The sequence below is a fragment of the Astatotilapia calliptera genome, chromosome 7, assembly GCF_900246225.1.
Source record: "Astatotilapia calliptera chromosome 7, fAstCal1.2, whole genome shotgun sequence".
NCBI lineage: Eukaryota > Metazoa > Chordata > Actinopteri > Cichliformes > Cichlidae > Astatotilapia > Astatotilapia calliptera.
Genome location: NC_039308.1, coordinates 12,456,692 through 12,469,830, shown reverse-complemented (window position 1 = coordinate 12,469,830; position 13,139 = coordinate 12,456,692). Strand labels below are relative to the sequence as shown.

Below are 13,139 nucleotides of genomic sequence, written 5' to 3'. Positions count from 1 at the left end.
CTTGGTTCGCATTGCCGGCAATAAGTCGGACTCGTTCCCGGTGGGTGATGGGCTCCGCCAGGGCTGCCCTTTGTCTCCGGTTCTGTTCATAATTTTTATGGACAGGATTTCTAGGCGCAGCCAAGTGGCGGAGGGCTTTCGCTTTGGTGGCCTCAGAATCTCATCTCTGATTTTTGCAGATGATGTGGTTCTGTTGGCTTCATCGGGTGAGGGCCTCCAGCTCGCACTGGAGCGGTTCGCAGCCGAGTGTGAAGCAGCGGGAATGAGGATCAGCACCTCCAAATCTGAGGCCATGGTTCTCAGCTGGAAAAGGGTGGAGTGCCCACTCCGGGTCGGGGATGAGTTCCTGCCCCAAGTGGAGGAGTTCAAGTATCTCGGGGTCTTGTTCGCGAGTGATGGGAGAAGGGAGCCGGAGATCGACAGACGGATTGGGGCTGCAGCTGCAGTAATGCGGACGCTGCACCGGTCCGTCGTGGTGAAGAGGGAGCTGAGTGTAAAAGCGAAGCTCTCAATTTACCGGTCGATCTACGTCCCTACCCTCACCTATGGCCACGAGCTGTGGGTAGTGACCGAAAGAACGAGATCGCGGATACAAGCGGCAGAAATGAGCTTCCTCCGAAGGGTGGCTGGCCTCTCCCTTAGAGATAGGGTGAGAAGTTCGGCCATCCGGGAGGGGCTCAGAGTAGAGCAGCTGCTGCTCCACATCGAAAGGAGCCAGCTGAGGTGGTTCGGGCATCTGACAAGGATGCCCCCTGGGCGCCTCCTGGGTGAGGTGTTCCAGGCATGTCCCACCGGGAGGAGGCCCCGGGGCAGACCCAGGACACGCTGGAGAGATTATATCTCTCGGCTGGCCTGGGAACACCTTGGTATTCTCCCGGATAAGCTGGAGGAGGTGGCTGGGGAGAGGGAGGTCTGGGCCTCTTTGCCCCCGCTGCTGCCCCCCCGGACAAAGCGGATGAAAATGGATGGATGGATGGATGGGTTACGTAGCACGTATGTCTGCACAGTCACTCAATTCTATGTTTGTTCGCAATTTCTAAAACCTCGAGAGCCCCAACAATAATATTATTAAGCTATAAAGAGTGATATGAACATGTATAGAACCGGAGTGAAAATGTCTGGAGAACACCAACAGATATCTGGAGATGGAAGCGAACTGGATATCAGCTCATCTCACGGCTGCTATCCAGGCTAGACGCCTTCATTTTTTAAGGTCCGCCATATAAGCTCCCTCATGTTGCTTTCAGGTTGGGAAAGAATAAAAAGACAAACCCTTTTTAAGCTCATTCCCGTGCCGGTCATGCGATCGAACATTGCAGCCGACCACACAGCAAGGACGAACCTGTTGTGTGTGCCTTCGCTCCTTTTTCGCTTGCGCTTTGTTTGGACACGGAAAATGGTGCATCAGGCCAAAATCCTTTCCACGCCCACCCCTGTGACATCACACTCCAAAGCCCTATAGGGTGGGTCCAGGTTTCACAATGAGCTCACCCGAAACCCTGGCTGATTGTGACCCACACCCATTTTCAAACCTTGGCTCATGTGATTTGGTAGAGGATCATCAGGGGGTCCTTTGTCCCTCTTTGGGGGGAAACTCCCACTGGGTTTAAATCTGGGTCTCTCCACCATTTGACTTTTAGAACTGAAGAAGCTTCTCAGATGAGAGGTGAAACATCTTCAAGCAACTTAAAGAAGTCCAGACGCTTTTCTTTCCAAGCTCCTTAGACCTTATCTTTTGTTTGCTGTAATCTCTACATCTGATTGGCTAAAGTTAGCCCGTAGTGGGCTACAAGGATGACTTCAAAGGATGTCCTATATAACAAGAAATCTGCCATGTCAAGATGCAAATGTCTATAATTACCTCACATGTCTGTTCCAGTTCCAGTGCAGCCTTGTTTCATTCAACAGAGGCACAATCAATTGGTGTTCTCAATCCAAGATCGTCGACACCCTTATCTCCTCCTCATATGATGAGCATTAGACACTTTATTCTGTTCTTAGCAGTGGAACAAAACATCCACAGACTATAGCTTGCATAGAAAACGTTACTGCCAGGCACAGGCTTTCACTGATGTACTCCAGTGATTTAGCATTACATGCTTGTGTTACAGGGTAGCAGAGTAGTTTCGTCCCTAGCATGAGTCTCCATTAAACTTCAGTGCATAGTTTTTTGAGTATTTCTCATAACACACCTTGGCAGCATTATTTCAATATATATTCTGTCCATGATGAACACCCACATAGGTTATACCACTTGTCCCTGATTTTTAATAACATTTTTATTATACATTTGGTGACACAGTACTTTTAACATTATTGGTCCTTTTTCTACCATCAGGATTATTTTTCACAGGCTCAGGAAACAGCAGTCACAATCAGCCAGGAGTGAGGGGAAGATAGATGTGAAAGATAGATGATAAATAGAAGCACTTTTACATCATCCCCTGGTTTTTGAAGTCTCATGTTAAGGCCTTGAACACCTTATTGGTGTTTTGAAAATAGATGTGATAAGAGAATAGTGAATCATAAAGCACTGCGTGCTCATACATTACTGGCTTCTCATTCACAGAGTAGGTTTAGGTAATAACGTCATGTTGTATTCAGTAACAGTGTAAACTAGCAATTGAGACCATAAACTCATTATGAAAGTGTTCATTTAAGGTAGATTAAGGAAGACAAGGGCTGTTTTCTTTCTACGTCTGTACAATCGTTTCATTTTGGCAACCAGAGCATTCGCCCTCTGCTGGCCATTGAAACAAATCCCAGTTCAGGGTATTTCCACATTGGACTCAATGTTAAAACATCTGGCCTTTCTTCACTGCGATGATCTCACCTAACTTCTGTCCTGTCTCCTTCCCTCTTCCCAGAACCAGTCACATGATGACTGCCTCCTGTTAAAAGGGAGTTTTTCCATCCAACCTTCGTTAAGTGGTCAGAGGGTCGTCTAATTGTTGGGATTTTCTCTGTACTATTGACACAGTCTCTACCTTACAATATAAAAGACCTTGAGATAACTGAATTGAATTGCATTGAATTGGAATGACTTCCTAAATCTGGTTGGGTTATCTGTTCATTGTAAACTCTACTAACTTGATAATATAAAAAAAAAGCAAAAATATAAAATAAAGGAGCAATATTATGAGGTGGGAAAATGTAATAATACACTTTAACATTTTTATGACAAATTTCTTCGATCATTTTAATGATTTCCCTTTAGTGCTGCTTTGCTGTCATGTTAATGTAACCTTTTTTAGAAGTGGTACATCATGTCACTCACCATAGTGTGGGATGATAGCCCAGGCCATGGCTGAGGCATAAATTCCTCCAATCATCCAGAACATGCACAGCCAGCTCAGATGCTCTCCTCTCTTCTCGCGAGCCAACACCTCCGCAAAGTATGAGAATACTATCGGTACTGCTCCACCGATCCTGTAAATACAGCTTGTTGTAATTAGCTATGCATGCTCAAAAAGGCAATCCTCATTTGCCTCATCAGCGCTTGCAACAATGAACATTTATCACAATATGAAACTGATTTATTGTTACAGAAAACATTTCTTCATTTGTCACTGTGAATTGTACAAACGTCTGAAACTTTTTTTTAGAACATGTCTTCGCACATTTTTTGTTCATTCATGTCACAAAGCAGATTCTACACTATTCTGGCTTATTTTCTGAGTCTTACCAGATCATCAGGAGGCAACGGCACTATCCACTGCAGCTTAGTATTTATTTGCACAAACTATACTGTCATCTTCTTGACCAAAGAAAATGAAAAATCACCACACTGTAGCACACAGGATATTACAGTCTTTGAGCCATCTTTGCTGCTTTCTATCAAACTTGCTTATTATATCATTTTCCAGAATCACAGGTTGTGTGGCCTTTAAATTTAACATAGTGAACATGTCTCAAATTGCATTGTTCCATATTAGTACGTTGTTGTATCTTGTGTTGATGTGAGGGATAGGTGCACTGAACTGAACCCTTTCAGTGAGATGTCAGTAGAGTCAGAAGGAGCCCATCTGTGACTGCAGTGACAGTGCCCATTTTTTTCATAGCCTCAGAGTGTCGTACATATTTGAAGAGGAAAAAAACCAAATGGCAAATCTTACTAGTGTATCTCTTAAAATTAGAATATCATCAAAAAGGTTTTTTTTTTTCATAATTTATTTCAGAAAGTTACATTTTCATGTAATCATTCAACACGAAGCCTTTTTGTTTTAATTTTGATGATAATGGCTCATAGTTCATGAAAATACAGTATCTGATAATGTATTAGTTATTTCTACAGATCAATAAAAAAAGCTTTAACAATACAAAAACTTCTGAAAGGTATGTTCATCTATGCACAACTTTTTGAGATGCACTGGTTTTACTGTCAGTTTTATGGTTGACTACAGTGTTGCAAATGAGAGGCAGATAAAGAGCAATCAGCATTTCTTTTATTATTATACATTTGTTTCTGATTCATTTCAACATTAATTAGCTGAATTTAATATGGATAGATGGCTTTGGAGAAAAACAAAGATAGCATGTATTGAAAATGTTGAACTTCTCCTTTAAAGTCTGATCTGAGCTGTAGCTGTTATATCCCAAATTTCTCACTTGAGCAGCCATCTGTGACATTTTAATTTCTCACTACATGTAGAAACTAAGCGCTAACTCATGAGGAACAAGTAAAGAATCTGCATTGCCATATGCTTTGTATTACCTGAAAGATGCCAATATTAGATAATCCATCCATTTATTCATAAATTTTTCAAAGTGCTTATATGTCTAAGATGAGGTGATAGAGCCTGTCCTAACACTTAATTAGAGGTGGGGTACACCCCTTTCCATTTAAGATAAAGTAAATAAAACAAAATCAAAACCTTTTCAGATCATCAACATTACATATTCATAGAAACTGCGTAACTGCAAAAAGGCTTAAAGCAAATGAAAATGTATATGGCTTGTTTTCAATTCTCAAAAACAAAAAAACCAACCATGTATAAAGTATCCAGTAAATATTCAAGATTGTGGTGACACCCGAGAATCTGATGAGATTGGGTTGTGCCTTTTGTCCTGCTTCCTTCATGTCTGCGTGGGAGAAACTTACAGTAAGAGGTTATATATGTATGAAAATAATTGTCTATGATATTCATTCTAAAAATGTCAAAACCTGTTTAAGGTTTTGCCAGAGGAGTGACTGATATGACAAACTGGTTTAGAACATTAAGTAAAATTGCACTAAAACTTAATCTGTGTGAATTCTTATATTTTTTTTTTATTATGGCACTGTGCTGTGAATGTCTTTTCCTATTTGCTGAGACAGCTTCTGATAGCAATGCTAATAAGGTAGGAAAAACTCAATGAAAGGAACAGTGAAACACACAGCACTGGATGCCAGATCGTATTTCTGCCAGAATGAGGATGGAAAACAAAACAGAAGATCTCAGTGACCCCTTACAAAGCAATGCCTCTTTGCTGTTATTCCCAAAGGTATATGTACAATCATAGATACCATCCCACACCATAGACTACTTTCTGCATACAGATTGACAACTAGTGGTGACATAAAAGCTAAAGCTGCTAATGAAATTTTAAAGCCATTAAGGCAGAAGCTGTTTTTCAGATGATGTGAGGTTTACTGGTTGCTTACAGAACTGTAATTAAATGCACAAGAGCTGAGTGCAGCTCAGGTAAACCAATCATGAATGCCCTCAGGCACTGTGGCCCATTCTGATTTGAATATCCATTTTGGTCTAGTCATGAAGCAGCACCAGCTTAAGCCATCACAACTTGATCTAAATGTTCATACACTATACAATCTAAAAAGGATATCATGTCACTGAGATGGGAGGGCTGTCAAGGATCTGTGCAGCCAAGCAGACCATGCTAGCATTAAAACACCCAGATGTTCATTTACACTACTAGCTGATTTCTGCAGACCTTTCTCTTTTGCTTTATTTCTTCTATACCCCTGGGTATGAGGAAGAGCGGATGCCTGGCAGTTAGTATAACCTCTTGTCATGTGTTTTGAATTTGGAGGAGGAGAGACAGCAGAGGAAGTGGTGGGAAGATAGATCAGAGGGTCTGCAGGAGCGTGAGAAGAGGAAAGTTAAACAAACTTACCCGAAGCCAGACACCATGCGGCAGAAGAGGAACATACTGTAGCCCTGGACAAAGGAGGAAAGGAAGGCAAAGAAGCCGTTGACTGACATGGATATAAGCAGGCACTGTCTGCGGCCCACTTTGTCTGAGAGGCCACCCCAGAAAAAGGCTCCAAACATCATCCCCAGATACACAATGCTGCCTGGAGGAGGGGAGACAGGGGGAAAGACAGTGGTAGATAGAGAGAGAGAAAGAGGGAGAGCTATAAATGATCACAACCATCTGGAGTCAAGTGTTTGTTACTGAAACCGCTGAGTAAACAAAAACCATTTTACATTTTGGAATATAAGAAGACAGTTTCAGCAATTTATTCATGCATCCTCACAACACACACAGCTTTTAAGCTAGAGTTCATAGATAACAAAAACTCCATCACTAAAACTGACTTAACTTACAGTCTGTACTTAAACTACAGACTTTAAATAATCCCATAATCTAACATCCAATTATTGCTTTACTTTTTTTTCTATAACACATGGAAGAAAATGAGAAAAAATTGAATACAAAATAGATTTTGTTTTTGTTTAGACACAAAAAACAAAAACAGATTTTTTTGATATTTCTTATGTCTAGTTATTTGTTTTTACTCACTTACGCTCTGCTCAGCTAGATGGGCATATGTTAGGTACTTCTAGTCTTAAATGCATTAAATTACAAGAGCTGCTCAGTGTCCTAACAACATGTTAGACTGTTCAGCGCTCACACACAATAATGTCGTTCAAAAACTTCGGCTTAGAATATTTATCTATTCAATGGGATGTCATAATGTGGTAACTCAAGATTTTTTTTTCTTCTTTTTTTGCTGAAAGCCTAATATTGTACATTTTGCGGTGTAATGAAGATTTGACCATATATTAAATTTCTCCAAATCAAATCACTGTCTGACAACTGATATTTCTTAAAGTGTCTCTAGGAAAAATAGAGCAGCAGTTGACTTTGTGGCTCTGTTTCTTTGTACTGCTGCTTACCTGTGCAAGGTTGGGGTCATTTCTCTTCCCATGCAGTAAAGACATTGGGTGGCAGTGGTGGAGAGGGGTTAGGGTTGTCCTGTAAACAACCCACTTTTCTCCCTATGTTCTAATAAAAATGATAATTTGCGGAGGAAGGCGTTTGACATGGCAGCACCTGAAATAATCCTGGCAGATGATAGGAAGCAGCACCCCCCCCCCCCCCCCCCCCCCCCCCATGTTTGCGGTGATGGGACAGATACGCTGAAAGTGGAGGGCCTTATCAAGCTGGGCAGACATGATGGTGAGAGGTAGTGATTCATTACAGGTGACAGCCCCTAGATCTATGCACTTCAGCTGCAGAGAAGGCTCTCCTATAGGTAGTAGGATATAAAGGTGAAGCTTCACTCGAGCTGGCTTACAAATATCAAACTGAATATCAAAAGTGCTGCATTCTGCACAAACTGTTGACACTTTTTGATTTGTGTAGCTACATCTGAACGTGTGTACTGAAGAAGATGCTATCTGGGAGCACTAGCTCATTTGTTTTATGGCTTCACTCACGCTGAGTTTGTATCTGTAATAAAGGGGGAGGGTGATGGGGCATCTGAGAGGCATTCTGAGATTGGATTTGTGATTTCCTGCTGGGTTCAAACTCAGGTCAGACCTTAAGGGCCTTTATGCAAATTAGCAAGGGTCAGTTAGAGGCACTGAAGCACATGGGGGAAAAGGTTTTAAGTGCTTTTCTCAAGCAGGAAACCATACATACAAATGCATTTTAAAATCCCAGTGGTATAAATACTCCCACATAAAAGAAATTAGTAAGTGAGACTGCTTAACAACAGCATGACCAAGGATATTGAAAACAGTGCATCCATCCAGTAGTGCTTGCAGTAGAGCCCCATGAATCTTCATGTAGATACTGACGTTGTAACTGAAGGCCACTAATTGCTAGTTTCACCGTACTATGAATAGTGACATTAAATATAATTTATTCTGTCATGGTCCTGGGTCGGTGACCCAGCGCTTTTAGTTATCATTTTCTAGTTTATGATGATGATGATTATTATTGTTTGAGTTCTGTGTGTTATATTTGGTCTGCCTTTGAGTCTGTGTCTCTGTCTATGGTGTCACCCCATCTGTTTGTGAATCTGTCTGTTTAGTTCAATGTCTTGTCTGGTTCCATGTGTCTGAGTTTCCTGTTTTATTGTGAAGGTCTGTGTCGTATGTGAGTGTGCTCAGTTTACGTTTCCCCTGTCTCGTCAGCTGTGATTTCTCCCAGGTGTGTTCCCCTCCTGTCTCTCATCCCTTGATTACTGCCATCTGTGTATTTAAGCCCTGTGTTTCTCTGTGTCAGTGTCGCGTCGTACCCTCATCTAGCTGTGTGTTCTGCTTCTATGTTCCTAGTGTTTGGTCTCCTGCTCCAGTTTAGTGTTTCTTTCCAGTGTTTCAGTCCTTGGTTCCTCTGTTCTGACTTTTGGTTTTCTTTTGGTGAGTTTAGTTTGTACGAGGTTTTTCCCAGCAATAAAGCTGCGCCTTAAGTTTCACTTCCGTGTCTGAGTTCTGCATTTTGGGTCCACCACTCCTGCTTGCCTGCCACACAGCGGTTCATGACATATTCATTCTAAGAAAACAGCAAAACATGTAATAGATACGCCATTTGATTATGTCTATTTCACGCTTTGCCTATCCAAAGTGTGAAAAGGACACACTTGCAGTAAGTTGCAGTAAACTGCAGTAACAGCAGAGTGAGATATTTTATTTCAAGCCAACATGAAAATAATGGGGGGGTTTAAATAGACATTATTAACACATTTGCATGTACATACAAATCAGCCGCCTAGCTTAATCGTTTCTGACAATTACGGATCCTGGAATGCACTTCATACGTTTTTTGCTCACTACCGACTTCGTGGTTATATTATTTCCCCTTGCTGGTAATGCTATTTCTGCATGCGGATTGGATTGGATAGGCAAAGCGGGAAATGGACACGGTGGATCAGCATATACATACTTGCTTTGCCGTGATACTGGGTTGGACACTGGATAGACACAACTATCCACTACTGTCACGGTCGCAGTGGCAGACCGTGTGGAGAGTGTGTTGAGGACCCAGGTGCGAACACAAGTGAGGATACGGGAGTGCACTTAAACAAAAGCGAGCCTTTTATTGTGACTGATGATCACGAAAGAAACAAGAATGAGGGCAGCACAAGAGCAGTAACTAAACAAACCTAAACTGGGAACAATCTATGCTATGGCTGGGGATACAAAAGACTGGGCATGGAAACACGGAGGGTGGGAACACAGACGACGCGACTCAGACTACATGAAACACAGAGACTAAATACACAAGAGGGACAATCAGGGGAAGTGGCCACACATGGGAGCACAGCTGACACAGATAAACATAACAAGACATGGCAGGAGTAAACAACACTGAAGGGAGACTGTCAAAGTAAAACAGGAAGTACACAGAGGTGCAGACAGGAGGAGAGAGAGAGCACGGGCATAGTGGGCTGGGGAAACATGGAATGAAACACAAGGAGGGGAGACGAGGGCTCACAGATACATAGAGGGGCACACAGGGGATAAAAGTCACAAGGGGAAATCAAATAAGGAACAATACACGAAAAGACATGAATACTAAGACTGCTGGGCCAACATGGCCCAGGATCATGACATCACCCCCCCCCCCCCCCCCCCCCCCCCAAGGGCTGGCTCCCGACAGCCCAAACCCGAGAACCAAAACACAAGACAAACAGAGAACAACCCACCCAGGGCGGGAGGCGGGGGACCCGGACAGAGGGAACGAAACCAAACAAAAGATGAGGAGCATGAACCAAAACTGAGTCCAAAGACACAAAAACAGTTCAAAACAGGGAGGCAAATGTCCAAAGAGGTCAGAAGGTCAACCCGGGGGGCGACAGCACAAAAGTTCACAATTCAGCTGTTCCGGGGCCGGCCACGTGAAAAAGTGGCAGTGGCGGCAGAACAGATCCGGAGGCCGGCCGCGTGGAAGACGGCGGCGGCTACAGAGCGGGTCCGGAGGCCGGCCGCGTGGAAGATGGCGGCGGCTACAGAGCGGGTCCGGAGGCCGGCCGCGTGGAAGACGGCGGCGGCGGTGATGACGTAGAGACAGGTCAGGGGGCCGACCGTGTGGAAGGCAACGGCGGCGACTCAGGCGAAGGCGGTCTGGGGGCCGACCACGACGGCGATGACGTCCGGCTAGAGGCCCAGAAACTGGCCGACGATGCCGAGGTGCTGGATGTACTTTGGACGGGGCTGTAACAATCGCTGGACCAGGCGTGGAGGACAAAGGCTCGGAGGCCGGACCAGGCGTGGCAGAAGCAGAGGCCGCGGCTGGACCAGACGACGCAGAAGTAGATGGTGGCTGGACGGGCTCCCCGGGCCCTCCAGCTGACGTGGCTTGAGGCTGAACGGGCCCCTCGGACCCTCCAGCGGAGACGGGAGGCTGAACGGGCCCCTTGGACCCTCCAGCGGAGACAGGAGGCTGAACGGGCCCCTCGGACCCTCCAGCTGACGCGGAGAGAGGCTGAACGGGCCCCTCGGACCCTCCAGCGGAGACAGGAGGCTGGACGGACCCATCGGACCCTCCAGCTGACGGGGAAGGTTGCCAGACGGGCTCCTCGGGCCCTCCAGCTGACGAGGCATGAGGCTGGTGCGGTTCTCCTGAACCCCCAGCTGACGTGGCATGAGGCTGGATGGGCTCCTCGGGCCCTCCAGCTGATGTGGCATGAGGCTGGTGCGGTTCTCCTGAACCCCCAGCTGACGTGGCATGAGGCTGGAGGGGCTCCTCGGGCCCTCCAGCTGACGCAGTGGCAGGACCAGTAGGTGCAGAGACTACTGGCTGAACAGAAGGCTGAGCAGGTGATGGAACAAATGACTGAGCTAAACACTGGGGAGCTGGCTGAGCTGCACAGTGGGCTAAGGGCTGAGCTAACGGAAACACAGGAAAATGAACTATGGACTGGGCTGCTAACAGAGCTAATGACTGAGCTATAGACTGAAAAGCATGCAGTAGTGATGGTGGTGATGGTTGTGGACTGAACTCTCCTGAGCCTCTGGAACACAGGGAGGACTGCTGGGCGGGGTTGCCTGAGCCTTCAGCAGAAACAAGAATGGGTGCAGGCACCTGCCGGACACTAGCCGCTCCCACCCGAGGAGTAGGTACAGGTGCAGAGACGGGCTGTATCCTGGCTGACCTCACCCTGGGGACCGGCATGGGTGCAGGGGTGGACTGGTTCACAGCCCCCCTCACCCTGGAAGCCGGGACAGGCACCGGCAACGGCTGGGCAATTGCCCTTCTCACCCGAGGAGCTGGTACGGGTGCAGAAACTGACAGAGCCTCAGCCGGCCTGGAAACCAGAGCAGGGACCAACTGGACCTCAGCCTCCCTCACCCGAGGAACTGGTACGGGTGCAGGGGTACGCTGGGCCCGAGCTACCTCGGGAGCAGGAACACAAGCAGGCAAAGGAGCGGGCTCAGAAAAAACAGTCTTAGAATTGGCAGGCTTAGGGTTAATATGTACTGGGTCGACAAAAACAGACCTAGCCAAAATGAATTTAGCATTTTTCCCACCCTGTTTTACAGTCTTTGTTTTAGCAGGTTTTGACGTCCTCGGGTTAATAGTCTTAGAGTGAGCTGACTTAGGGATGACTGAGCCAGACTTGACAAAACCTGAACTGACAGACCCTGAACTGAGTGTTTTAGACCTGGTGACATTGCTCACAGTTTTTTCTTTAAAAGCATTTGCAGCCTTTGGCGAGTGCTTATTGTCTTTGATTTCTCCCTGTTCAAAGGGAGCAAAATGAAAAAACTTTTCCCAGTCTATGTCATCATCCAAAAGGGAGACTCCAACAGTGTCTGGGGTGAGTTTATTGTCCTTTTCAGTTATGGCTTCAGGTGGGATGTGTGAAAGGCAGTCATTATAACTCACCCCCGGGAGTGACGAGACAAGGGAAGCAAAACTAGAAACACTCACATGAGACATGGACCTTCAAAGTAAAACAGGAAACACTGACTGAATTCTAAACATGCAAACTTAACAGCAACTGGGGAGACAGAACCTGAAACATGGTACAAAAACGTCACAGTGGACATAACATGGAACACAGGGAAGCCATATGACAAAGCCAAAGAACTAAACCTATGATAACCATAACAGACCTAGGGAAACAAGAAACAGTACAACAAAGGACTCAAAACATAAACCATAATATAAAAACACAAGATCTCTTCAAAATAAAATAGGAAACATAATGAGACGCAGACATGACAACCAGAACTTGACAACGTAAGACACAGACATGAAACACATGAAGAGCAGGGGAGACTTAACATGGGTTGGAAACACAAGGGGGAACTAATAAGCAAATGAACCTAGGAGACCTAATGAGCTTAAACATACTATAAACATCAAAATGAACTAAAACTCAAAACACTGGGTCATAAGACCCAGGATCGTGACAACTACTGCTAAGCCACAGTACCTGCAATGGCAGCATGGCAATACAAAGTTGACTCCATGCTGACCCCAGTTAAGCAGCCAGAGCCTGACCTTTACGGTTAAGAAAAGCAGAGATAGCAGTCTAAATTGTCTTTTTCAACTTCTATCCATACCCGTTTCTACAGAATCTCTTTGGCAATCACTGTAAAGTTCTCTTTGAGATGGTTTTAAGCTTTCTTTCAGTTTTATGTTCACACTTGTGCTTATTAGAATAAGGATTTAGATTTGGATGGATTTAAATGATAAATGTGTGGCAGCGCATCTGGGCACATGTTATTGAGTAATACAGAAGTAACAAGTAATCTAATATTTCTCCAGGAATGTAATGTCCATCCATCCATCCATCTTCATCCGCTTTATCCGAGGCCGGGTCGCGGGGGCAGCAGCCTAAGCAAAGAGGCCCAGACCTCTCTCTCCCCAGCCACCTCCTCCAGCTTATCCGGGGGAATACCAAGGCGTTCCCAGGCCAGCCGAGAGATATAATCTCTCCAGCGTGTCCTGGGTCT

At 45.1% G+C, this 13,139-nt stretch overlaps 1 protein-coding gene across 3 annotated transcripts in view; it reads right to left on the bottom strand.

Annotated features, from left to right (window-relative positions):
- Positions 1-13,139, bottom strand: part of LOC113025427 (synaptic vesicle glycoprotein 2C-like) — a 69,500-nt gene that overhangs the window by 29,341 nt on the left and 27,020 nt on the right. For all 3 annotated transcript variants that reach the window (XM_026173145.1, XM_026173144.1, XM_026173146.1), the window contains exons 3-4: positions 6,118-6,298; positions 3,278-3,429 (exon numbers count right to left, since the gene is read on the bottom strand). In XM_026173145.1, coding sequence (XP_026028930.1) covers positions 3,278-3,429; positions 6,118-6,298 — 333 coding nt within the window. The remainder of the gene's footprint in view (positions 1-3,277; positions 3,430-6,117; positions 6,299-13,139) is intronic.